The 26,785-nt window shown below is 41.7% G+C and overlaps 3 protein-coding genes across 4 annotated transcripts; 1 reads left to right on the top strand and 2 right to left on the bottom strand.

Moving 5' to 3' along the window:
- Positions 1-263: 263 nt before the first annotated feature.
- On the bottom strand, positions 264-13,441 carry DNAJC21 (DnaJ heat shock protein family (Hsp40) member C21). 2 transcript variants are annotated; one of them, XM_051804774.1, is made up of 12 exons: positions 13,255-13,441; positions 12,984-13,077; positions 11,938-12,061; positions 10,929-11,051; positions 7,674-7,978; positions 6,320-6,471; positions 5,883-5,970; positions 5,485-5,643; positions 4,804-4,843; positions 2,737-2,927; positions 2,265-2,337; positions 264-1,181 (listed from the first exon to the last, which is right to left on the bottom strand). In XM_051804774.1, exons 1-12 carry the CDS (start codon positions 13,349-13,351, stop codon positions 1,017-1,019), a joined length of 1,611 nt encoding a protein of 536 aa, XP_051660734.1. In that variant the 5' UTR covers positions 13,352-13,441; the 3' UTR covers positions 264-1,016. The 2 variants fall into 2 exon arrangements, with proteins under 2 accessions (XP_051660734.1, XP_051660732.1); XM_051804772.1 differs by having other exon boundaries at positions 2,265-2,340.
- A 2,679-nt stretch (positions 13,442-16,120) lies between these two features.
- BRIX1 (biogenesis of ribosomes BRX1) lies at positions 16,121-20,863 on the bottom strand. Its single transcript, XM_051804807.1, has 10 exons — positions 20,606-20,863; positions 19,783-19,894; positions 19,354-19,397; positions 18,669-18,739; positions 18,236-18,285; positions 18,067-18,140; positions 17,918-17,968; positions 17,519-17,620; positions 16,846-16,974; positions 16,121-16,523 (listed from the first exon to the last, which is right to left on the bottom strand). The coding sequence occupies exons 1-10, from the start codon at positions 20,861-20,863 to the stop codon at positions 16,254-16,256; spliced, it is 1,161 nt and encodes a 386-aa protein (XP_051660767.1). The 3' UTR covers positions 16,121-16,253.
- A 6-nt stretch (positions 20,864-20,869) lies between these two features.
- Positions 20,870-24,628, top strand: RAD1 (RAD1 checkpoint DNA exonuclease). The gene is made up of 5 exons (XM_051804816.1): positions 20,870-21,064; positions 22,600-22,708; positions 23,350-23,608; positions 23,942-24,040; positions 24,357-24,628. Exons 1-5 carry the CDS (start codon positions 20,870-20,872, stop codon positions 24,538-24,540), a joined length of 846 nt encoding a protein of 281 aa, XP_051660776.1. The 3' UTR covers positions 24,541-24,628.
- The last annotated feature ends 2,157 nt before the right edge of the window (positions 24,629-26,785 follow it).

Raw genomic sequence — 26,785 nt, forward strand, 5'->3', positions numbered from 1 at the left:
TGGAAGAGTATTCTTGGGGAATCCGCTTTTTGTGATAAACTGAACCTTTAGAGGAACTTAAGTAACACAGTATCAGTGCCTCTGGGAATCTCCTTCTACAGGTTTCCTAAACAATATTGTACAGCCCTTGTGGGGAGCACTGCCTTCTTCAACTGTGTTGGCAACTCCTGTGTACAATCCGATTCCACTCCAAAATCAGATGTTTGTTATCCCACCATTTTTTCAAGTGCTACTCAAGTTCAGGTAGATTAAGCATTCAAACAAAAGTGCCATGTTTTTTTATTAGAAATCAGAACAAATTAATTTATTTATGCCACTCATTTTTTTCTCCCTCACTTATTCCAACGAGACTCTTCCACTAGACATTTTTTCCAACGCCTGGCATGGAGGTAGACGTACAAAACAAATAGCAGTTGTCAAAACTGATTAAACAGCTTTGTCATGTTACTCTTTCCCTTCTGTCTGCTGCCTAATGTAATAAGTAATTTAAGGATGGCAGAAAAAAATCCTGTGTTTCTCCATGGCTTGGTTACGTTTCATCTTTGATAGAGGACCAGAGAACTACAGGCCCTGCTACTGGCTACATGCACCCTGAGATAAGCCCTCTCAAAAGAGAAACAGCCACACAAGAGTTAAAATAATTTATTATTTCCCATCTGCTGGTACTTAATCCATGCAGGCTTCTATAGGAATACAAAGTGAGTAGCTTTGAGTTACTATCCCCATCCTCAGAGTGAAAGGCACTGCGAGGTTAAGGGGCTTTAGACCAGGTGGCTCACTGGAAGGAGCCCCTGCCTCGGCCGTGCCACCAAACCACTCTGTAATTAAAAAAGGCTGATAAAGCCAAAAGAAAACACAGGTTCTTTCACAAGATGCTATTCCTTTTGTTGCATCTTCATTTTTTCCCAAATTGATACCTGCTTTCTTTGTTAATCTCCAGACATAGGCAATGTGCATGTTTCAGTTTTGAGAGAGTTTTAATTTACAATGCTGAAGACTGTCAGTGTAGCAAAGTCCTATCTGTTTTTGCGTTTCTCTTTTTTGTTTCTGGTGTTTACAGCTTCATTTGCAACTGATGTGGATGTTGCTCTTGCATGGTTTGTGGCTTTTAGGTGTTCAAACAATTTATTTCGGGATGGAAATGTACAGTTGCAGGTTACACAGATGATGGAAACTTCATTCTGCAATGATAAAAAAACCCAGAATGCTTCACATTCATACTGAATATGCAATAAGCGTAGTACACCAATCTGTCATACGCAGTTTCACTTAGACTATGAAATGTGAATAAGCTCTTTGTTTCTATCACCAATACTGATTAACAAATAAATATATGTATTTTTTTTAAAAAATGCAAATATAACTTCTTGATACTTCAAAGAAGTCTAAGTAAAACCAAGAACAACAATGGAAGCCTTGCCAATCCAATTCAAGGTAAAGAATACTTTTGACCTCACCTGACTGTACATATAATTCTTTGGGCTCTGAGATGTAGTGAATTTAGTATGTCCTTGCTGTAGTTACTACAGAATTTTGCTGTCTCTGGGAAGCATCAATACTGGGAAAGATGCATATATTACTGCCTGTCACTTACCTGGTGAGAACAGCTTTGTCCTCAGTTGTTTAATTTATTTGAACTGCCTTGGATACAGAAGTTTAGCAGCTTTAGCAAATCTCTTAGAACTGAAGCTTAGTCCTGCTTTTCTCTGCAGGGACAAGAGCTCCAGTCTCCTAGCTTCTAATAAAAACACAGGAATAGAATTTGTGGACTAGAGGCGATCAAAACAACCAACATTGTAGTAATATGACCATCATATTTTACCTTTCCTATGAAGACAGACTGAGAGAGCTGGGTTGTTCAGCCTGCAGAAGAGAAGGCTCCAGGGAGACCTCACTGCAGCCTTTCAGTGCCTTAAGGGGGCTTATAAAGGGGAGGGAGAGGGACTTTTTAAATGTGCAGAGCGTGACAGAACAAGGGATAGTGGTTTTAAACTGAAAGAGAGTAGGTTTAGATTAGGTATTAGGAAGAAATTCTTTACTCTGAGGGTGGTGAGGCACTGGAACAGGTTGCCCAGAGAAGCTGTGGATTCCCCATCCTGTAGAATTGTCCAAGGCCAGGCTGGATGGGGCTTTGAGCAACCTGGTCTTAGTGGAAGGTGCTCCTGCCCATGGTAGAGGGGTTGGAACTTGATGATCTTTAAGGTCCCTTCCAACCTTAACAATTCTATTGTTCTATTTTAAATAGTGTAAGTAATTTGACATACCATTGCTGGGTTCCCTGAAGATGCCTTAGAACACTTTTTTGCATCCTTGACTTTCTTCCCTTTAGGCTTAGTGCTGCTAATAGACAAAAAGAAACCAAAATCAGTGCATAGGAACATTCAGTTCTCACGAGCTTCTGATGCTTTTCAGTTGTCAGTTTCCCTGCTGCTTTCCCGTGTTCTTCCTTCACAAAACACAATGCACGTGCATCCAGAAAAAGAATTATTTACTTTATACAATCAATTGTTGATCTCAGTACGTTGAATCAGCAATTGGTAAGTGATATGGCAGTGATTGCAGTCAAACGCAAAGGACGTTCCAAAGAAGGTCCTACACTCTTTGTTTAGTATCATATTTATTCAAACCTGCTTTAGAGTAGCCTCCACAGTTCACATTTGTAAATTTGGACTTGTTTGACAGTATCAAACATGACACAAAATGACACAGTGACTGCAATATTTTGACCCAACGCACCTTTTTACTTCACTTTTTGTTTCATTCTCTTGGTTGCCATCATCTGTAGTGCTTGTGTACTCTGACACAGCACATCCCTGGCCATCTTTTACCAACTCCTCTGCTGAGCCACTGTCTTTGTCCATGCTGGGCACCTCCTTTTGTTCAACTGTTTCTTCATCAGCACTCTGATCAAGAGAGTCCTCGTAACTCTGTCCAAACAGAGGAAATGCAAGTTAAATACTTTCAGTTCATTAGTGACCATGTTTATAGTATTATACTCATTTACCTCAAACATGAGTGGGTGGGGAGAAGAGAAAGCCATGGACCCTCTTAATTTTACTGTGTGTTTTCAGTGAGATTGTAACAGATAAAACCTTAGTTCTCCTGTTTTGAAAGATGAGGACACCTGTGGTGAAGGGAAGAAACACCAATAAAACAGCCTCTAAAACTACAGGAGGGGGGAATTTAATTATACGCAAAGCTCAGCCCATGCTGACTACCATGTCTCATGTCACATATAGTGGCTTGTCTTGTAATTTCACAAAAGCTTAATTATTCAGACTAAAGTTTCCTGTGCCAGACACCTGCATCAGGACACTTGAGCCAAAATAACTGCACTGACTGAAACTGGATAGATGCACTGTTTTTTTCTTCCCTAACATTAGAAACACTGGCAGCCTTTTCCACTTACCAGACTAGACTCAATACAAACATTTCAGCAAAATATCAACCCCCTGCCTGAAGCAAAACAGCAAAGCTCCCAAAAGCAGGACAACAAATTTGCCCTAATGCTACATTAATGCAACTCTTTCACCTCTAGCGCAGTCTTGGCTACCTCAAAAAACTTGGTTAATCAAGCTTCAGGAAAAGAAAACAAAACCCACAACGATTCCCTGTACTCCATAACACCTGACAGAGGATGGAGGTTAGGATCTCTCTGCACAAGATTTCAGCTCCTGCTGTGCAAGAGTGGCACCTACTGTCCAGGCTGCAGCAGGCTTCGTTCCCAAACTGAAGGAACAGAGCCACGATGCCTGTACGCCACCTATGCGTTGAGAACAGCCTTTCTGATCTCACACAGAGTAGGAAAGAATTAACCCGAGCCTTATGGCCAGCATGGAAACATGAAGGTCAAGCCAATACTGACTTGACTATGAACTGGACCAACCAATGTGAAGCGAGTTGCTTGGAAATCTCAGGGAAGTTTCCTGAGGACAAGAGAGAATAATAGAGTGGGAGAGGGCAGAGAAGGTGAACAGAGGAGACTAGAGGGGTTAGGCTGGGGAAAGACAGAAGATGATCCTGGGAAGGGATGGAAGAGGCAGGATCTGGTACAGACAGTTCACTGGGACAAAGGTAGGACTGAGGACTAAGTAGAGAAGAGGTAATGCTTGAAAAGAATAAAACTTGAGGAAAGCAGACAGAAAAGTGTGCTCACTATGGCACTCCTGCCACTTAAGCCTGAAACACCTTGAAGCTGGTGAATTTCACCTGCTGCTGTTGGCAGAGAATCTGTCATATCATGCACAGACTCAGATGCTGGAATACAACAGATTGTTGTTTACAGTTGAAGTGAAAGGTAGAATGGATATGTTCATTCCAACAGCTACAGTCACGGTAGGATGCCAATACAGTGTTAGTCTTTTCAGTCCCCACCCCAAATTAGACATTAACAGACAATACACTATACCAGCTCCTGCAACAAAGCCAAAAGCAACATCAAACTGAGCTGTTAATGCACTAAGGCCACTGCTGGTCTTTCTGATTAATTCCTTGCATTCTCCCTATCTGCCTATTTCCATCTATTTTCCTTATACTTCCAGCTGTAGCCTTTTTAGAGCCAGCACCACATATTAAAATCTGCACAAACAGAACAAAGTGAGGTCTACAAGACTATGATCATATTTTATTATAATAAAGTGTAATAAAAATTATTCTGAAGTCAAAGAATAATTAAAAATATCTTAAAACAATCTTCAAGTGGAATTTCAAGTTCTCCTATTTCACAGGACAAAAAAAAATCAAGTTAGGAAATAACAAAACCAGGTTGTAAAGTTCCCTGAGTATCATTATATGACTACATACCTTCATTGTTTTCTGTTTCTTCTTCTGCTTCTTTGAGAGTCTGTAAAGATAAGAATTTAAAAATACCTTTTTCCATGAAAAAAAACACAAAAAACAACAAACTAGTGCCAAGCTACCTTTTTCCCTTATCTTCTAAACATGGTATTACGGAGGCAGTAGGCACAGAGAATTAGTCATGCCTGAAATTAAAACAATAGGTCTCCTAAACTACTCATTGCATTTAGTAAAACATTTATTCTGCTCAGACTAAGCCTGAAGATACGAGTGAGTTAGCTGGGATTTTGCTCTGGCCGTTTAAAAAATGAAGTTGTACAACTTCATCAATTCTGATTCTAAGCACACTCACTTTCCTGAAATGCCAGCAACCAACTGACAGAAAGTACCAAATCAATAAGCACTGTCTCTGTGCAAGTTCCCCTCCTTGAAAAACAGCAATCCCTTCTTTTCCTTAACATATAACTTTAAGCAGCAGAGATAACACAAGACTACTATTCTACAGCATTTGAATGCAGTCACACTAATGCATGCGTTTCACTGGAGCTCTGATGCTACAAAGTATTTCAAATTGCACAATACTGAGAGAGTTCCAATGCAACTGCAAATCATCAGAAGCTCCCTCTGAGGGCCACCAAGACTTATTAAATCATGAGTCACAATAACATTAAAACCAATTTAAAGTACTTCTGCTTGGGCATATCTTCTGTTTCTTCCTCCTCTTTGGTATTTACTTCGTTTGCATCATCCAGAGACACAGGAAATTTTCCTTCTTCCTCTTCCAGTTGCTGTCGTAACAGTGCTACCATCTCTCGATGCTTCTTTGATTTTTCGTGATTCTTCATGCTGTAAAGACCAGATCATTACTGCAGGTTGCTGTGAGCAAACACTGTTATATTTACATATAAATTAATAACTAGCCTATTATCCATCACTGCAAAGTATGGAAATTTCTGCACTGACAATGTCTCTACTGGATAGACAACACTGACCATTATGTGACGTTAAAAAGTCTTTAAAATGCGTTTTTAAAGAGGTTAATACCCAACACTCCCACCCCCAAGTCCCCATCCACAAGCACTTACGTTTTCTCACTTTTTAAAAATTTGTCACAAGCAGGGCAGTACAGATCATCAACAAATTCAGCTTCTCCAGTTTCATCATTCAGTTTGTCTGAAGAGATCAGTGGGGATCAGAGAGACAAAGTCAGATGAGCAATTTTTGAGCAAGCTGCTCTTTAAGCCCCAGAAAATAGTCACAGCACTGACATTCAACTTCTTCAGTATTACTGACACACAAACAGATCAAGCCTACTTCACCAAATCATATATTAGAATAAATTAACAGCTGTGGTTTGATTTCTTCTCATGTTCAAAGGAAAACACCAGAGAGTCGCTATCCTGACACCCTCAGCAGGAGGCAGATCATTGCACTACAGTCAGAACTGCGAGTCTGGGGCTGTAAGTGAGCCAACACTCAGGCTGCAATGACTCAATAGAGATCACCTCCTCACATACCATACCTTCAATGCCTTTTGTCTCCTGTTCTTCTAATTCCTCTTCACCATCTGATCCATCTCCAAATTCCTTTTCATATTGCGCCTCCATCTCTTGCAACTCTCTCTCCAGATCTGACATAGTTATCCAGCTCTGCTCTTTATACTGCTCAGCAAGCCTGTGAGTAGAATAATACAGTAACTGCTACACTGTGTCTAAGAGATGGGAACTACAGAAACAGTGTTACTTAAAGATAACTTGTTCTTCTCCGGTACTGCAGGAGGAAAATTCTGAACCTATTATGATGGAGAAAACAATGTAGAGCCTGGAAATCTGAGCAGTTAATTTATGATGTCAATGATCACATCTACGCTGCAAGCAGAAATATTAATGTAGGTGGGTCCTGCTTGAATTTCAGGCAGGACATGCTGTGCAGCATGGTCAGTATCAAGCTGACGGCAAGGAAGCAAGCTCAATCCTGCTGTAAGATCCAAACTCACAAACAATACAGGACCACAGAATCCACAAGCACATTACTCCTTGACTGTCCACTGTGGGAATGTACCAGTTCAGTTTTCCCAAACTAAGAGTGGCCCAAGTTATCAATCAGTGCATCACAGGACAGCAGAATTTTGCTCCAGCTGACTTCTGAACTCAAAATTATCAAGCAACTCGTCAGAAAATGACTAACTCTGTTTCAGCGTCCCTAAAGGGACATATATGCATATATAAGTATATATATATATTTATATATATATATAAATTATATATATATATATATATTTTAATTATTATATAAATTTTAATTGGTATGTTGTTATTTTGCTAGTGCACTCTTAAGAATTTAAGAGACACTCAAGAGACCACTTCTTCCTATTTTGGGAAAAATAAAAACATCAAAAACTGCATTTAGTTCAATAAAAGGGTCCTTTCCAAGGAATTAAATGGAAAAGCAAAAACAAGTTCATTTCTCTCACTTTCTTTTTAGCAGGTACAGTTCCTGCTAAAGGCAGATGGAGCTGATCTAAGTCCAGGTTGCCATAGTCCTGTTCTTCCTCATTCTAAAACTTACCTTCTTTCTTCTTTAAAGGAACAATAATTATTAAATCTTACCTAGCTAAGTAAAACCACACTGGGTTCTGTGCTATTTCAGCCACTCACCCGCAGCACCCAGATAATGATTCTCCAGTTACCTTAGATCTCTACAGGTCAGTACAATGCAGACACTTAAGTTTTAAAAAGCTCAGACTTAAGACCAAAATTAATACCTAAAATTTTCAAGCATGCTTAGAAGAGCAAATGGAGAGGAATCTTAACTCTATACTGTATCGTCATGGATAGTTTCTCCAAGTTAAAAAGATTTGTTCCACGTTTACATACTTGGCTTGTTTGAGCTTCTGTTGCCTACGAAATTCCTCTGCTTTCCTAGCTTTTTCTGCATTTTGTTCTTCTACAAGTTTTCTGTGTGCCTGTACTCTTTTATCCCTCTTACGAATAAAGGCCACTAGCTGACGGATCAGTTCATTCCTCTCTTTCCTTGCTTTCTCTCTCGTTTTCTTGTTCTCTTTCTCCATAGCTCGTTTCTCCCAGCGGTTTGAGGCTTTTCGTGTGTCATATTCTTCCTTCCAAGCAAAGTTTTTCTGAGTACAGAAACTTTGCCAATATGCATAGAAAGGGTGGACTACCTGTAAGAAAAAAAAATTAAATAAGTCACTTGTTTAGCAGGGGAAACACAAAAACCATACAAATAATTCAGGACTTCTGTAACAGTTTTGTTCTTAACTTCCACACAGGTCACAGTTTCACCTCAGAGTATAAATAAGTCACATGAAGGTTTAAAGAAATCTCTAATATCATTCTTAAAGTCTGAATGTGTGTCAATTCTACAACCTTGTCTAAACTATTACAAACTGCAACTTCTAAAAACATTCCCTTGCAGGATTGGATCATGCCGACACCATTGGCCAGTTACTTAGCTGTGCTCTGCTTTTCCTGTCAAACTGAAAAGCACAATCAGAATAAGATTTGCTGTCCACAAGCTGGTATATGCACAGATTGCTATGAACCACTACATTAAATTACACCAAAGGTTGGTCATACATTTCCAACAGCAGCCAGTGACCAGCATAAAAAAAGCAGTAAAACAAACACAGGCACATAATGCTATTTCTTCCCTGTATACTCTCTCTGTATCCAGAACAAGACAGAAATTAATTGCCCTTGATGATACAACAGGACAGAGTCTTCACTTGAACAGTTTAACAAGGAGCTATGTGAAGGGCTCCTGTTTTGTTAGCAAACTATACAACTGCCTGTTAAAATTATGCCCTGTAGCTTTCGCATCAAAGAAAAAGTGATCTTTACTTATCTTCTTCCTTTTACTATTCACTAGTAAGTGCTAGATTAATAATGTGGCATAATAATTACTTTGGGTTTGTTCTCTATTTCTCTCCAAATAATTATCATCCTTCTGCATTACGTATATTCAGTAATCATGATATGTCTAAACTCTTACATTACTTGCCCCATCAATCTTTCCTTTTACTACTTGATCCTATATGCGCTACTCCTCATATTTTGGGATACCTCATAGAAGAATTTAACCTAGCAGTTTAATATCTCTTCTTATAGTGATTCCTCTTCTCCTTCTGCCATTGTTATTCACACGGACTACAACTATCAACACCTCAAAAATAACTTCCAGCAGCCCATGTACATGCAAAGTTCATGGTTGTGGCCTCTGGCAGGTTAAGTCACTGCAGTTTTTATCTGCTATCACAAAAACCCAGCTCTATAATTACCATACATTCATATTTTTCATCCAATAACCCAAGTGAGATTAGACTACCTATCTCAGATTTCTACTTCAGAAGATTTCTACTTCAGATACTTCTGTGTAAAAGGATGCACAGCCATCAACTGATGACAGGGATCATCCTCCGCTTCACCAGCTGTATGAGCTGAGACTCTCCTCCTTCTCAGCAGCTACCTTAACAATCTGAAATACAAGCACATCTCTGATATTCTCTAGCAGCCTGTACAGCAGCTCTTGCTGGACTCCCAGGTGGATTTTGCTTTGCCTACTACTCACACTTGGAGCTAATCACTGTTGTTTCTGCATCTAATTGACCTATAAGTCTGCTCTTCCCATGAAGGCTTGTGAACTCATGGCTTTACGAGTACCTTTCCTGGCTGCCTGGCACTGATCAAGCTGCCTCTCAAGTTTCTTGTGAATTCACTGAATAGACCAAACTAGAGAGCACTCACATTACAGATTTTGAAGCCTCTGTGGAGTTTTTGTAGCTCCCTTCTAAAACTTTTCCCACAGTACTCCCACTGAGTAGATCAGTGAGCAGTGCAATGCTGGAATCCTCTGATAGTGTAATCTCTTCCTACTGAACAGAGGCTATTTGCTACTAAATATCTCTATGAATCCTAGGGAAAAAAAAAAGGGAGCACTCTGCTTCCAGAACAGCGTGAATAAGGCAGATTTTAAACCTAGAATTCCAGCCCTTTTTGCAATTATTAATTGACAGCATAAAAGCCACTTTGAGTCTATAATCATATCTATGCCATAGATTCAAAACAAGGAGTTTCCAAAAGATGTTTCAAGATAACTCCATTAAGAGACAGATTTTAGCTGGTTAAGAGACACTACATATTCTCCCTAGGAAAGATTTCACACTTGTTAAACTGTTCTGGCATCTAAACACCCATTCTGACACTTCATAAGAAGTTTGATTTGTAACTTTTGTTTCCAACTCCAGCCAAGTTTTATACCATTGAAGTTACTAACTTCTAAGGCATGTATTAATTTAAATTTCATAAATAATTGGCCATACAGTAAAGGTGACAGGGAGCAGACTAGAGGCAACATTTGAGTACACTTAATACCGTGCAGTTATTCCCTAGGAAAACTGTTATTATTTCATTATTTAATTTCAACACAGGAATACTGGTAACCTCAAAAAAGAATTCTAAGTCTGACAGAATATAACAAATAGTTGGCAAACCAGATGACAAGAATTCAGGTGTCCCCTATGCATTTTCTTTTCTTATTTCACAAAGGAAAGCATGCACTATTTTCAGAATCAAATCTTACTACAGGCTAACTGCAGATGACAAGGTAATCATAGTGGGAGCTCAACACTGCAGGTCAACCACCACATCTATTTTCTATATCCTGTGCTATGCAGTAAGTGCTGTGCAGTTTTCCTATACTGGAAAAAATTATCTCAACATCCCTTTCTGTAATGTAAGTTGTGTTAAATATTGGTAAACTGCTCTCATCAGGAAGCAAACATCTGTTCTTTTGTTTTACAGGTCTTGCACTCCATTTAAGTTCCACTGGCATAATTATGGTTGGCCTCGTGAAATGTTTGTCTGGCAACTTACCCTAAAGGCCTGGCTAATACTATAGTCCAACAGGAAATACCAATTTTAATTCACCAAAACACTACAAATTAAAGCACAAGCACTTCCTTTATAGTAATGGTCTACAAGAGTAGAAAATACCAGATATATGGTTTTGTATTCACTTCAGAGATCAGCGAGAGCCTTTCCTTTCATTTCAGTGTGGAACAAAGTAATGGCTTAACTCCATTACCTTCAGTTCAGATTTACACTTGCTCTTACCGTATCATAGTCACTTTGGGAATATCCAAACATAGGGAATTCTTCAGGATCTTCCTGGGTCATGTATTCCATCTCTTCTTTTGCAATCTTTTCAAAAACCTGTCGATAGACTGCGAAGAATCCCTGAAAAAAATCAAATCAATCCATTAATCAATCAATCTATCTGACTCATTTTGAATGGCTCAATAACAGATGTACAAATGGTCAGGTGCAGGAGTGTATTTTAGAGAAATACTACAATTCTGCAAAAGCAACCCAAAACCAGGGTAAAGGCCTCATAAGCACTTGCTCTTGACAGGAAGACCCTTCTGTTTAACAAGTTCCATTATCTCGCATGCCTTTTATTTCCATCTCCTTCATGTAGTCTCTGTCTCTCTCACAGCTGTAGTCAAATCTAAACTTAAAAAGAAAAGTATTTTCAGCATGCTGGAGATGGTGATAAGTTTCTACTCGCACAGGATCAGGTTTTGTGGAAGTTCCAGATATAAAATTCATTATTAAGTATCCTATCTTCTTTTAATATGTTACTAACTGACTCCTAGTATAGTAAAGACAAAAAAGTATTTTCTCTGGTGGAGGTTCTTCTGATCACCTGGACCTTTTTAATTTATAGTGAGTATTTTAAAATTCAACAAGGACTCAAAAAATGAGATAGGGAATTAATTTATAGGAAACACACCTTTCCCAAGAACTCTTGTTACATTCATTTTTTGTAGTCTGAAGCATTCTGGCCTGTTAAAAGTATTTCCGAATAAACAGATGGTATTGCAAATCTCTGGTATGATTCACTATATAACATAAATAAATAATATACACACACTTCGCAGTTGTATGACTTAGATGGAAATTATGATTAAGTAATTATTAGACAACATGCAGGAATTAAAGCTTCCCTAAATGTCCAGTTATTACTACCCATGGTAATAATTCTACACATAACTTTTCAATACAAAACAAACGACAACACTTATAATGGAATTTAAATTGATACCTTAAATTAACTCATTACCTTTTCATCATCTCCATATCCAGAGTAACAGCTAACAGTGAAGTAGCGCAGCAGATCCAAACTATCATCTTGATACTCTCCATCAACTCCTCCTTTCAGCAGAGCCTCCCTGTGATTATCATACCTAGAAAAAATTCACAGCATCCAGCAGGTAGAGACACGGGACGTTCTCCAGGGCTAGGAAGCTAGCAAGTACATCTACTACATCAGTGTATAGCTTAGCCCAGTGTCTGTAATTTGGCTCTCACATCCAAAGTCTTCAGAGAGAAAAATAAGACAGGCTCAGTAAATGTTCTATCTTGACTTTCAGTTTACTTACTGTTACTTTATCTGCAATATCTGCAGCAGTAATTTTTTTAACAGGCAGCTAGCAATCAATCACATTTGAGCAAGATGCTTCAGAAACAGGTAGGACATTATTTAAATCATCTAATACCTATACACACTCAAAACCCCCCAAATCACACACTGGTATATAAAAACCGAAAACCAGTCCTGTATTTTCAAAGAGGATAAACTTAGCACAGGTGGTTTTAGCTACGTAATCTGCTTCAGACCACTTGAAAAACAAGCTACACAGGACATTTAGAGTGTCAATCTCTTAAATATATGTATGTGTGTGTATTTCAGAATAGGACTGTTACAGAAACATAATGTACGTCATTAAGACTTAACATCTGCAGCACCCCAAGGACACTGAACGCGTGCTTGCCCTGGCCAAGGCCAGCAGGGCTGAACAGAGGGGCACCTGTGATACCGTGCAAGCTGCCTCCTGCTCCGGGAGAGGAGACAGAGGCCAACACTGGCGTGTCCCAGAGTACTCCTCGGTGCCCAGCACACCTTCACCTCCAGCAAGGAAGGCGTGGGTGCGGATCTGTGCCTCTCCAGCAAGGCTGCACGGCTCCCAACCCTTCCAAAGCCTAAAGAGGGCTGCTCCTGCCCATGGATGCCCGCACTGACTTCCCACAAGGCCCAAGGGCAGCACATTCCAAGCCCAGGCAGAGACAGGACCTAACTAAGCCTCTCCGAGGCCAAGCGCCGCTCACCAGGCCCTCTCCTGGGGGTCGCTTAGCACGTCGTACGCCGCCTGGATCAACTTGAACTGCTCCGCCGCCTCCTCCGCGTTCTCGAGGTTTTTATCTGCAGGGCAATTTAACGAAACTGCTGTAAGCGCCTGCACGGCACAGCGGCCGAACCCGCCCCGCCGCCCCCGGCACCCGAGTCAGGCGACTGCCCGGGGCCGCACGGGGCTCCCCGGGCCGGGGCAGAGCGGAGCCGGGGCCGGCCGGGCCCCGCCGCCCGGAGCCGCGGCCGTACCCGGGTGCCAGCGCAGCGCCAGCCGGCGGTACGCCCGCTTCAGCTCCTCCTCGGCGGCGTCGCGCCTCACGCCCAGCACCTCGTAGTGGCACTTCATGGCGACGGCGGCGGGGTGGCGGTACCTCAACCCGCGGGGAAGCGCCGGCCGGCGGGGCGGGGACAGCGGGCGCGGCCGCCCCGCGCAGGGAGGAGCGGGGCGGGACCGGCGGGCTGTTGTCATCCGCCGCGGGGAGGCTGCCGGGGAGGAGGGCGGGGCCGCTCGGCCCTCGCTGGGAGGGGTGTGTGGGCCGTGGAGCCGCGTGGTACCGAATTGAGCAGGTAGCACAGAATGCTTTGGGTTGGAAAAGATCTTTGTGATCATCGAGTCCAACCTGTGACCGAACACCACCATGTCAGCTAGACCGTGGTACTAAGTGCCACGTTAAGTTCTTCCTTAAAACACTTCCAGGGGCGGTGACTCCACCACCTCCCTGGGCAGCCCACTCCAGTGTCTAATCACCCTTTCTGTGAAGAAATTCCTCCTAATGCCCAATCTAAACCTCCCCTGGTGCAGCTTAAGACTGTGTCCTGTTGTCTTGTTGCGAGTTACCTGGGAGAAGAGACTGACCCCCACCTGGCTACAACCTCCTTCCAGGTGCTTGTAGGGAGTGATAAGGTCTCCCCTGACCCTCTACTTCTCCAGGCTAAACATTCCCACTCCTCATAAGACTTGTGCTTCAAACTTGGTTGTGCTTCATTAGCTTCATTACCTTCCAGGTGCTTGTAGGGAGTGATAAGGTCTCCCCTGACCCTCTTCTTCTCCAGGCTAAACATTCCCACTCCTCATAAGACTTGTGCTTCAAACTTCGTTGTGCTTCGCCAGCTTCGTTGCCCTTCTCTGGACTCACTCCAGCACCTCAATGTCCTTCCTGAATTGAGGGGCCCAGAACTGGACAAAGTACTAGAGGTATAGTCTTACCAGTGCCCAGTACAGGGGGAGAACGACTTCCCTGGTCCTGCTGGCCACACAGTTTCTGATACAGATATATCTGATTCCTGTGGGCGCTGAGGAGCTCGGGGGCATGGCCAGCACAGCACCCATTCTCAGGTTGTCAGGTAACATTTTCTTTTTGATATCTGCACTCTTCAGAGATCTTAGAGTTAGCCCAAGCCGCTTTTTCTCTAGATCAGGTGTGTATCAGTGGGCACTGCATGAAGAGAGCTTTGGATCAGACTGCGAAATCTAGAGGTCCTGATCTCACTGTCTGATCCAAAGATGATGAGTTGAATATGAGTCAGCAGTGCCCTGGCAGCCAGGAGGGCCAGTCGTGTCCTAGGGGGCATCAGGCAAAGCACAGCCAGCCAGGCAAGGGAGGGGATTTTCTGCTCTGCTCCCTTGGAATATTGTGTGCAGTTTGAATCACCTCAATAGAAGAAGGGTGTAAATATTGGAGTTTATCAGGAGGAGGACAACCAAGATAGAGAAAGGTCTTGAGGGCTTTGGGGGGAACCTCACTGCATCTACATCTTTTTCACGGGGGTTTTGGTTGGGATAGAGCTAATTTTCTTCACAGTAGCAGGCATGGAGCTGTGTTTTGGATCTGTGCTGGAAACAGTGTTGGTAATAACAGAGATGTTTGCATTATTGCTCAGAGTCAAGGCATTTTTGCTCCTCACCCCACCCCACCAGCAAGAAGGCTGGAGGTGCACAAGAAGCTGGGAAGGGACACAGCCAGGACAGCTGACCCGAGCTGACCTCAGGGCTATCCCATACCATGCTCAGTATACAAAGCTGGAAGAGAGAAAGCAGGGGACATTCAGAATGATGACATTTGTCTTCCTGAGTCACAGTTACATGTGATGGGGCCCGGCTCTCCTGGGAATGGCTGAACACCTGCCTGCACAGAGGAAGTGGTAGATAAATTCCTTGTTTTGCTTTGCTTGCATGCATGGCTTTTGCTTTACCTATTAGTCTTTATCTCAAACCATGAGTTTTCACTCGCATCCTTCTGATTCTCTTCCCCAAACCACTGGGGGAGAGTGAGCGAGCAGCTCTGTGCGGTTAAACCCTGCGTCAGAGAAACAGTACTGCATCAGGGAAAGTTCAGGTTGGACACTGGGAAAAAGTTGCTCACCCAGAGGGTGGTCAGTTCCTGGAACAGGCTCCCCAGGGAAGCAGTCATGGCACCAAGCCTGTCAAGAGTTAAGAAGGATCTGGATGAAGACTGTAGTCATATGGTTTGGTGATACATAGTTCTGTGAAGAGTTAACTTGGACTCAATGATACTCATGCATCTCTTCCAACTCATTAGTGATCATGTATTAGACCACATGAACTGAGCACATGCCTGTGCAGAGGAAATTCACATCTTTTCTTTCCAATCAGATGGCCCACAGATCATTTGTTGCAGAGCTCATACTGAATTTCCCTTGCCCTGCTGGGTGGGATAGCGCTTAACATGTCAGCTTCCTCTTTGGAACCTGTGTCTGTTCAGCACTAAGACAGCAGAAAATGAAACAGAGGAATCAAACAGAAGCAGAGCACAAACAAGACCTTGAAGCACAGGGAAGTTGAGGAAGTGCACAGGGAGACAGAACTAGTCAGTGGAAGAACCAGGTCTTGAGGTCTGGAACTGTGAAGTAGCTTAAAGACACTTAAAGTAGCCCCAGAGACATCTGTAACTACTCGCTAACATCAGTCAAGGACAGTGGCTTGGAATCAGACTTCAGGTATTAGAGAAAAAAAAAAAATTACTGTGGGGGTGGGGAGGCACAGAAACAGGTTGCCCAGCACAATTGTGGATAACCCATCCATGGAAGCGTTTAAGGCTGGGTTGGATGGGATGTCATGATATTTTTCAAAACCCAGAATCCCAGAAGACAAAAAAAGAACACACACGCAATCCTAATAAAGAAATGGATATTTTGTTTACTTAAAACTGAACTCCAAATAGTTTTGCCTGTAGAAACAATTATTTACAATATTATGTCAATATAGCTAGTTTCCACCCTTGCAACATTTATGCTGATGCTTCAGTTCTGAATAGCTTTTTTTGTTTCTTCCTCTGAATTTTGCGTAGTTTCTTTTTATCCTTAACAATTGGCTTTGACTCTGGTTTCACAAGCTGTATTTCCACCGGCTTTTCTTCAGCTGGAGTTTCAAAGACCACTTCGGTAGGATCTTCTTTAACAAGGACCTTACTCGCTTTTTTCTTCTCCTTTTGCACTTCTTTCACATGCTGTTTCTCTCTAAACTTAGCTGCCACTGACAATCTTATCAGCCGTCGATGCTGTAAGAATTTAAATTTGAACATGTTTCAAATAAGCAATAGGAAGAAACCCAGTATTAAATAAACATGTGGTAATTTCTCTGCTTAGTGGTCAAAATCCTCAGTGTAATGCCATCTTTTCAGTGACATCACTTCTGCATTCATTCCATGCTCACAGGATTACAAATTACAAAATTACTCTGTTCTCGAATTATTATCAGTTGGGGCTCTTTTCTATGAAGGGTCTTGGAGAAGGGCATGTGTGATGCTCCTGCAGAGACAGACTGCAAGATTGGTTTTCAAATAAGTTGCTGAATGAAAGAGAAAACAAAGAACTGCTTACCATATTTGGGGACTGGTAATGAGGATTTTCATACAGAGTTGGTCCTCCAAAGCTACCTTGGAAGATTTTTATGAGGTTCAGGACAAAACGAGGCCCAATTTCTACTAGAGATGCATCTTCTTCTATTATCTGCAATAAAAAGAAGACTTTCTTAAATTCTCATGGATCAAATGGCAGTATATGAACTTGTAGGCACCTTACACGTGGTAACGCACAACTGAATTTAAATCTGAGATATGGTGCCCCTGAAGCTGATAAGCTAGACTTGTATAAACCCAGTTCTGTACATAAAGCAGGTCTTTTAGGTTCGAGCCAGCTTTTAGAGAGTACTAGGTATTTGTGAATTCCTCCTTTAGAAAGTAAGCTCTAGCTCACTTTGGGTCAAAGCAGCAAGTAAGGTTACAGTGCAAAGTGTAGGCTTTGTAGGGTACTACTTCCCGTTACCAAGACATCCATCACAGAACCACAACTCACTGAATGCAGGTTGATCGAACCAGATTTCTCCAGAGATACAGGAGAAGGTAAGTCATTTCAGGACTGAATCTGGAAGCACTAGAGACTGGCATACCCAAATAATAATAATAATGATTCTTCTCACTTTATTTTAATTAATAGATTTGATATGAAATTACTCCACCGAGCTCCTTCTGAAGAGCTAAGCGAGACCACTAACCTGGTAATTCCGAAACCAGATCCTCTCATCTGTAACGGTGAAGGTGAAAACATGATCAACAAAAGGTTGGCTTTTGGGGTGATACTGTGGTGTACTAAATATCTGTAATAAGAGGAAGCATTTCTGAGTATCTACAGTTTAAGAGGTCAAGCATAAATGGCCCAGTTTAAATTCATTTTAATTTACTAAGATCCCAATCCCAGGTTACACTTCAAAATTCAAAACTTAAGAACAAGTATTCAAGTCACATTAAGAATATGACCCAAATATCTTGAGGACTTTTTGAAAGTTTAGAAGTGTAAAACTGCTACTTGAAAAAACACTTGAGATTTTTAAGTATGTTGCCAGAAAACATTTCCAATGAAGAAGAAACACTGGACAGCAGAACTACAGACTGACCTGAATAAACAATTCTTTTAGCAGGGCATAGTGTGGCTCCTTGTCAAATATCTACAAAAAATAAAAATTGAATTTTACACACAAATCTAAATGCAATAGTCATGCAAAAACAACAAAAGCAAAGCCAATGAAATGAAAACTATACTTACTGGATCAAAAGACAAGAGGGGCCGTGAGCCCCTTAGGCAATTTCCTGTCATCTTCAATTCAGCCAGTGTGTGAACTACAGTGATTTTTAAAAAGGTGTATCATTTTAGTACTTACAGAAAACTGTACAAAGAAGCAAGAGTACAAACACAATAATGTCAACCAGCTTACCGTTCTGCACTAAGAATTTAGCTGACGGTCCCTGTGGTGTGTTTGAAAGCCTGCAGAGGACAGGGGGTGGGGAAGACAGAAAAGAAAAACATTAACAGCAGCCAGAAGGTATGCTGGATTTCCACAGTACTCCACAGTACCCTCACTCCTGTATTGAAGTAATTTTGGTTGCTTTCATAACATTATCGAGTTCCTTTAACATACTCATAAATGCCTGCTTTCTAAATAATTTTATAACATACTTCTGTAAACGGTCTACAAAAGCTGGTCATGCATTGTAAACTTGCACTATCCACAGAAGTGCAATATTAGAACAGATTTAACTAAGCAACGCTATTTCATGCATCTTCACTATTACAGTAAGAAACTTAAGCTAAAACTGAAGCATCTTCAGCTATATATAGAAATGTAACAAAACATAACATTTCCTTACCACATATAGAGATCCTGTTTCTTTTTGGCTTCAAAAAAGATGCACTTATTGCAGTTTTTCATTTCACACACCTAAACAAGATGTTCAAATTAGCTGTTTACAAACATTTTGAAGATATTACCAAAAACTTTCCACATTCATCACTATGAATGTTCAAAAGCAAAGGTTTTGACTTAATAAATTCCACCTAATGATCCCAAAACTTTAGTTGAAGAGCTTGTTTTGTTGACAAACCTCACATAATTATTAAAAAGAAAAATAACTTCATTAAAGCTACAACAACCTGATAAGCTCTCCAGGCATAAACTTGAGAGCAACAGATGTAACATTACGTCCTACATTCAGGACTACCACTGTCCTACTACATTGTTTGAGCTGGCTGCATATTTGTGTCCTGCATTCTTCAAGTATGAACTATGCTACACCTCTCACCTACATAGGTTTTATTTCTTCATGATGAAAATATACATTTAATTAGAAGTTGAATTTTGGTTTCATTAATCAAAATTCAACTTCCTGTTTTAACACAAGTGTTTTCAAATATCAATAATTTTCACCTATGAAGTTATACAACTCCTATAACTAGTATGAGATCCTCTGAACTTGGCTGCCCTTTTCCCTTACACACTGGATTTTCATAGAAAATTTAAAAAAGAAAATAAGCACTAGAAAGATCCTTGGTTACCTCATTAATTACAAATAACTGGTCTTTACGGTCCATTTTAGTATCTGGAAAATAAGAACAACATTTATGAGGCTGGAAAGACAATTTAACACAAGACATTATTTTAACAGGCAGTCCTTTTTCAAGAATTTTACTAGTTTATAAATGAAAGATTAACCATCAAGTGGTTTCAGTCCTGTTATGGAATAAGCAAGCATAGCAGCAAAACTGTGCACTTGCAGGACTGATGCCACAGGATTAATTTCCCAGGAAATATTAAGATATGACAGGTCCTGTATTTGTTGGCTCAAAAGGGGTTTGGTGTTTGCTTAAGATACAAGTTTCATTAAAACACTTATGTACCATATTAAAAAAAAAAGAACACGTTGCTAGAAGTTCTTGGTTTAAAGTATTCTGAAAATATAACCTAGGAATGATGCTTAACCCTACCTGCTTTAGAGTGAGGCATCAATGTTCTTAAGTCTTGCATTAGGTGCCTTGTTCTGAAATTAATTCCACGAGAGGAGAATATCAGCACTCGCTCCTTATTCTTCCATTTACCCTAAGAAAAAGACATAAAAGTTACCTGGGAAGTTTGTAGCCTTAATAATACTACAACACAGCAAAAATAAATGTTCGGACAGTAAGTACAAACCCCACATTTGTTATTATCTGTCCACCCAGCAAGAGCGGTGGCTTCCCTAGAGAATGCAGGGGCCTTGCTTTTACAGGAGGAACTGTCCTCCATCCTGCTCCAGTGTGCTCCCAGATAAAGCCTTTCCCTCGCACCACAGTATTAAGAAGCCACTTATTCACAAAAAGCACCTCTCCTTCCCTGCAAAACGAGCTCAGGTACAGCCCCAGAGCACAATTCCGCTTTTCCTACCCACGAGCATCGGACGAAATCTCTGCCCTACACGTGCTACTCTTTGTTTTTCTTGTAAGGAACCTATAACGCAATTACTGAACGCTCCTCAGGATGACTCCTAAATGGAACAGGCACCATTTCCATATACCTTTTGTGTACAACAGAATTATCCAACTCTTCAAAAACACTTCTGAGATCACGGTAACCCATCTTATTTACACCGACCAGAACAACGCTCTCCGCGTACCCTCACAGACACACCACACCACTGCGTTACTCCTACTCGCGCTGGTGTTATAAAAGATTCTGACTAAGCTAAGCAGCGGTGTTCCCGCAGGCAGCCCGAGCGCCGGCACCCCGGGGAGGCCGAACTCCTCGGGAGGAGGCGCGCTCTCCCGGCGGTACCTGGGACACGGGCGGCGGGATGCTGTATTCCTGCGGGGCTCCGGCCGGGGCCGCCTCTGCCTCTGCCGCGCTGGGGCCGGTCCTGGCGCGCTTCCCCTTTCCCGCCGGGAGCGCCTCACGCTTCCTCTTCCCCGCCGCCATCTCGCCCCACGCCGCGCACGCCGCTCCCGCCCTTCCTGCGCTCGCCACTTCCTCCGCTCCCGCTTCCTGCGCCGCCCCTTCCGTCCCGCCCCGCTCCCGTCCCTCCTCTCCCGGCATCCAGACATGCCGTTCTCGGCGCCGCCGCCTGCCAGCGGCGAGCCCTACGTGCTGTCCGCCAGCCTGGACAACGCGCGGCACCTCTCCAGCCTCCTGCGGGCCGTGCACTTCCAGGACCACGCCACGTGCTTCGCCACGGCCAGCGGGCTGCGCGTGACCGTGGAGGATGCCAAGTGCATCCAGGCCAACGCCTTCATCCAGGTGGGACATCGGCGAGGCGGAGGGCACCGCTGTGGGAGACCTTAGAAAGCTCCCGGTTACCGCGTGCGTCCGGTTCTGGGCTCCTCAGCACAAGAAGGACAAGGAACCACTGGAGAGAGTCCAGCGGAGCCCACAAAGATAATTAAGGGTCTGGAGCATCTCTCTTATGAGGAGAGACTGCGGGAGCTGGGCCTGTTTAGGGAAGAGAAAACTGAGAAGGGATTTCATTAATGCATATAAATATCTCAAAAGCAGGTGACAGGAGGGTGGTGACAGACTCTTTCCAGTGGTGCCCAGCAACAGGACAAGGAGCAGTGGCCATAAACTAAAACACAAGAAGTTCCACCTCAGCATGGGGAAGAAGTTCTTTACATTGAGGGTGGCAGGGCACTGGAACAGTTGCACAGGGGGATCGTGGAGTCTCCCACTTTGGAGGTATTCAAAACCCCCCTGGATGAGTTCCTGTATCACCTGCAGTAGGTGACCGTGCCTTGACCGAGGTCGCTGAGATCCAGCGATCCCTTCCAACCCTAAGAACCCTGTGATTCTGTGTATACCCACAGAGAAGGGGAGACTTTGGTCACAGTGAGGCTACCATGTGGTGTCTGTGCTGCCGAAAGGCCAACCCTTGTGCCTGGTGTGTTCCTGCACACCTGCCAGCATGCTAGGCTGGCACTCTTAATGTGTTGGCACCTGCCAGGCCCGTGGCTTCTTCTGGCCATGCTGTGCTTGGATGCGCGAGCAAGTTCTCAGATTATCCATCTTTAAGTGGTTTTATTATGTCTCATCCCAAAGCCAAAAGCTAGGATTTATGTCAGCTACGAAAGAGAGCAGAGATTCACAGGTACTCGTCTGAAGTTACCAGCTGGGCTGAGATGGTTCTGCTGTTCTCAGTGTGCCACAGGATGGGGTTTGCCCTCTGGATGGCAAATAAAATACGTACTGCTTTCCCAAAACCAGCTCACGTCACCCGGCTTTGTTTCTGAGATATTTCTGTTTCTGCAGGTGCTACAAAGCAGTGAGTGCCAGTGCCAAATGGGAATGTGTAGAGCAGTTTACCCCCATCAGGCTAGTCAAAGGCAGGATTCAGCACATATTTCAGTGTGGTGAACTCAGTGTTCGATTCTGTTCTTACATTCTTTTAGTATTTGAAATGTTTGTTCATGCTTTGAGCAAAGAAAAGTAAGTATTGTTTCTGGAGAAGGGTAACGCATTGTACAGTTCCATGAATGTTTCCAGCTCCAGAAGTAGGCAGCTTTAGGCTTTAACGTTTGTGGCTTGTTTTTAAAACATAAAAGTCAAGTGTTTAGGTTTCCATGCTTATGCTGTGCTACCTTGTTTTGACTGTGACCTAATTGTATTTTGCTAGTTTTGGGGATGAAGACCCCTTTTACTATAATCAATACTGTGTTGCATCTAGAAATCACTTTGAGTGGCGCTGATTTCTGAAAGTGAAAGCTCTGAATTTAAGGAAATAAGTGCAAACTGTAAAATAATTACAGAGACATCCCATTTTTCATCTCTTTAACTTACAGGCAGAGATTTTTCAGGAATTTGCTGTTCAGGAGGAATCAGTGATGTTCCGGATCAATTTGTCTGTTCTTCTTGACTGCCTAACCATTTTTGGAACCAGCTCTTTGCCAGGTGTGGTATATTTCCTGTGAATACTTGCAAGGCTGTGTGGGTGCTGCAGGATGCACTGTGTACTCAGGTGGAGTGGAGTGATACCATGGCAGCTCCTTGGGCAGTTCTACTGTTGCAGCTGTATATTGAACTCCACATTTCTCTGCCGTTTTGGTTGTGAATGACCTAAAGACCTAAATCAAGTGATTTTGGGAAACCAGATGTTCAGGGGGTGATTGTGTTGCAAAAGAAGGGTGTGACTGCAATGCAAGCTAAGCTGTATTAACTTCAGTTTGGGTTGCACAAATTACAACAGTAGTAGGACTGTTGTGATGTGAGCCACAGAGCCTCAGGACCATGGAGGATTTTCCAATTCCTCTGAACTAATTGTAGCATATATAGGTAACATTAACCTGCTTGGTAGATTAAATGGTTTGGATTTGAACTGTCTACACACAAATCATTTCGTTTTGCTGCATAACACTTCAGACTGTGTCTAGGAGGCTGCACTAAGTAATGTAAAGTATGTATTGGAGGCTGGACCAAACACACTGAATCAAATTGATCTGTGCCTCTTGTGCCAGTAGCATGTGAATTTTCTAAAGTGATCAAATGTACTAGGTTTTCTCTCTGCAGAATGTATATTTCATTCTCTTTTTCAGGAACATCAACGGCCCTTAGGATGTGTTATCGTGGTTATGGTTACCCCCTGATGCTGTTCTTGGAAGAAGGGGGAGTAGTGACAGTGTGCAAAATTAACACTCAGGAACCTGAGGAGTTGTTAGATTTTGATTTCTGCAGTACAAAGGTGGTTAATAAAATCATCCTGCAGTCAGAGGGGCTACGAGAAGCATTTGCTGAACTGGATATGACCAGTGAAGTTCTGCAGATTACCATGTCTCCAGATAAACCCTACTTCAGGTACTGGAAACCCTCCTTTCAACTCAAATGTTCATGCTTGGCCTCTGTTGGTGAGAACTGGAAGTTCTCAGGGCGGAGAGAAGGGTACTGCTTCATTTCAGGAAGAATTTCAATGAATATAGCGAGTCACAGTATGTAATCTAATTAACATAGTAAACAGTTTTCAACCTGGTAAATGTGACACTGGTTTGGACAGGTTAGCATTTTTAATTAAGGGGAAACAGACAACTATGTTTTGTGAGAGAGCCATTGGAATATGCACAGTGACTCATTCTGATAAGTTTTTAGAGAGCTGTGAGCAGGTATTTCGAGATGGTGCTTTTTGTCTTCCAGGTTATCCACTTTTGGAAATGCTGGAAGTGCACATCTGGACTATCCTAGGGACTCTGATTTGATAGAAGCATTCCACTGTAACCAGACTCAGACAAACAGGTTAGGAAGTCTGTCATCCATGCCCTCTGTGCCAGGTCATGCATTCTTAATGGGAAGTTTAAAAACTGTTCTTGCATTACTGTAACATTTATTTCACTAGCACGGGGGGAAAAAATATTTCCTATGTGATAAAAATCTGTGTCTATAATCAAAAGCTAAGTGTTAACAATATCAGTCTGATGTTGTTACCAAGTAAAGACCAAATAGGTATGTTGCTAATTGTTTTTTATTTATTCTGTGGCATTGTTTGAGAGTAATGTTCCAGCTCCTCTTTGCACAATGTATTTTTTTCAGATTACTTTTTTTTTTCCTGTAGGTACAAGATTTCTTTGCTTAAACCATCTACAAAGGCACTGGCTTTATCTTGTAAAGTGTCCATTCGAACAGATGCTCAAGGATTTCTTTCACTTCAGTATATGATCAGGAATGAAGATGGACAGATCTGTTTTGTGGAATACTATTGTTGCCCTGATCAGAATATTACTGAAGCAGAACTGTAGATGTATGTGCTGCCGTCTGTAATATATTTTTTTATTATATAAAATATGATATTTTTTTTACTAATTAAATGAAAGCTGTAAAGATTGATAGACTTAATATTGTCCTTTTTTTTTTTTTAACTCTGGAATAAGAAATCTGAGGACTTTAATTTTCTTCCCTTCCATTTCTTAGCTTGACTCAAAAAAACTGACTCCAAAAAAGCAAAAAGTGGAGTTGATCTCCTGTAGACACTGGTTGCAGCACAGATGTTAAAGTAGTGTTTGCTGCTTTTTACAGTGTTCTCCAAGAATTTTTGTTTCTGTTTTGTTTTTTGTCTTTGGCTTGTAGTAAGCAGTTACACAAGGGAAAATCTGAATACTAGCTGTATATTAGCCAGTTAACTTTCAGTGACTTAAAACCAAATTTGTCTTGAAAGAGGATAACATTTTCAAACCGATTTCTTAATAGCAGCAGGTGGTTTCTTTCTGGCAAATGCTGACACGTTTTGTCAGTGAAGCCACTAGGCTTCTCCTCATCTTGATTAATTCTTAATATAACTCAATTCCTTGGAATTTCATCAATACCAATTTACCATTTTGTCTGCAGTACTGGTGTTGAATTGGTAAATTGATACAGAAGCCAGGATTTACTTACTCATTACTCACAACTGTTCTGGCGACATCATCGTTTATTGGATCAGTAATTTATTACACATCTGCAAGAATACTGCTGCTGAAATGTTTCTGTATGTACATGACCCTGTTCCTACCCTGCTACTCTCTACTAGTGCTGTTAAAAACCATAAGAAGAGAGAAAAATTTCATATTTAAAATGATTTATGAAATTTGTTTATCTTCTCAGTAGCCTTTTTCAGCAACAGGAAGCACTTGTAAACTGGAGTTTCTACAGCCTTAGGCTGTGGTCAAGTTTTGTTGTTTGTCAGATGAGGTCCTGCTTTGCAGTTATGGGAAACAGTACATTTGTGTGTTACCAGGTGGATTGCTCCACAATCCAACAGAATCCTTACCAGGTGGATTGCTCCACAATCCAACAGAATCCAAATCCTTTGGGATTATTTTAAGTCTAAAATACTTTTGTTTGCCATTTTTCACATCTTCCTTGTGTCAGCAAGAGTATACTTTCAGAGTGCACATTGTTAGCAGCTCAGTTTTGTTGTCTTCCATGCAAATCGTCCGTTTATTGCAATAAATTTTACATTTGAAAAACAATTACAAATTTTTGAACTACAGGGCTGATAAAGATACCTAATAATATTCTAAGTTACTCTTATTTTGGTTTTGTTGTTTCGTTTTTTTTTCCAAACTAAAGTATTCAGTGTAGGTGAACTTCCTTTTGGCTTACTGTTTCCATTTCTTCAGTGAAAGAAAAGGTGTGCTCTCATTGGGAATTATTAATGTTATCTTTGACTACCGAGTGTTAAGACTGATTTACATAATCTCTGGGTGACAGGATAAAAATGAAGCAGAACACACCACTTTCTTAGTGTGATTTATTTCAGAGTATCCAAGTTCCTTGTATTGTCTTCAAAGACGTTGCTGTGGCTTAAAATTTGTAATTTTATATGATTGCCCACAGATGCACTGTGTTATTCTTAAAATAGTACTTTTAATGATTTCTTATATAACCTACCAACAGTGATCATGGAAGTAAAGTTCTAAGAAGTTAGAACACCACAAAATACCAGAAAGTAACTGTTGCATTTCATAAATGTTAGGTATTACAGACATGCATGGTTTGTGCAGGACTTAATGTCTGTACTCCAAGCGGGCTGAGTCTGGTCCTAGACTCATGTAGGTAGGGAGATGCCTGTACACCTTGTGCTTTCATGGATATGGTTCTAGGGGAACAAAAACATGGGAATTCTGAGCTACAGCCTCAGTGCTGTATGGCAACAAGTGGAATTAGGATCCATCTGCAATGGATTCTTTTACATCTCTACCCTCAAACACAGTAACACATCCTTTTGACCTTGTAAGTTACTTACATTCTGCAGACCTCCATTGTGCCATTAGATTTAAGTTCCTGCCACACTTTGCATGAGATCCAGAACTCGGGTTAGTTTAGTACTTTTTCTCTCTGCTGTTTGACAAGTCTCTTCCCCTACAGGAAACCTGCAGCAGAGGAAATGTTTATTTCATGTTTTTTCGTTTAATAATATCACAGTTCCTGGGGTGGGAACTGTAACCAGCATCTCCTGCCCAGGTTCAGTTTAGCTGTGGTAGGAGCTGCTGGGCAGCTCTAATG

Source organism: Manacus candei, unplaced genomic scaffold (genome assembly GCF_025592945.1).
Source record: "Manacus candei isolate 608988 ecotype Guabito, Panama unplaced genomic scaffold, ASM2559294v1 h1tg000061l, whole genome shotgun sequence".
NCBI classification, from domain to species: domain Eukaryota; kingdom Metazoa; phylum Chordata; class Aves; order Passeriformes; family Pipridae; genus Manacus; species Manacus candei.

Coding starts and splice junctions, on each gene's coding strand:
- DNAJC21 (XM_051804772.1), bottom strand. CDS start 13,351: ATGAAGTGCCACTACGAGGTGCTGGGCGTGAGGCGCGACGCCGCCGAG. Junction 11,052..11,937: donor GATATGGAGATGATGAAAAG/GTAATGAGTTAA, acceptor GATTTTTTTCAG/GGATTCTTCGCAGTCTATCG. Junction 2,341..2,736: donor ACAAAAAGTGAAGTAAAAAG/GTGCGTTGGGTC, acceptor TTTGTCTATTAG/CAGCACTAAGCCTAAAGGGA.
- BRIX1 (XM_051804807.1), bottom strand. CDS start 20,863: ATGCCGGGAGAGGAGGGACGGGAGCGGGGCGGGACGGAAGGGGCGGCG. Junction 19,895..20,605: donor TCCCGCCGCCCGTGTCCCAG/GTACCGCCGGGA, acceptor TCTTTTTCTTAG/GGTAAATGGAAGAATAAGGA. Junction 18,141..18,235: donor TAAATTCTTAGTGCAGAACG/GTAAGCTGGTTG, acceptor AAATCACTGTAG/TTCACACACTGGCTGAATTG.
- RAD1 (XM_051804816.1), top strand. CDS start 20,870: ATGCCGTTCTCGGCGCCGCCGCCTGCCAGCGGCGAGCCCTACGTGCTG. Junction 21,065..22,599: donor AGGCCAACGCCTTCATCCAG/GTGGGACATCGG, acceptor TTTAACTTACAG/GCAGAGATTTTTCAGGAATT. Junction 23,609..23,941: donor CCAGATAAACCCTACTTCAG/GTACTGGAAACC, acceptor TTTGTCTTCCAG/GTTATCCACTTTTGGAAATG.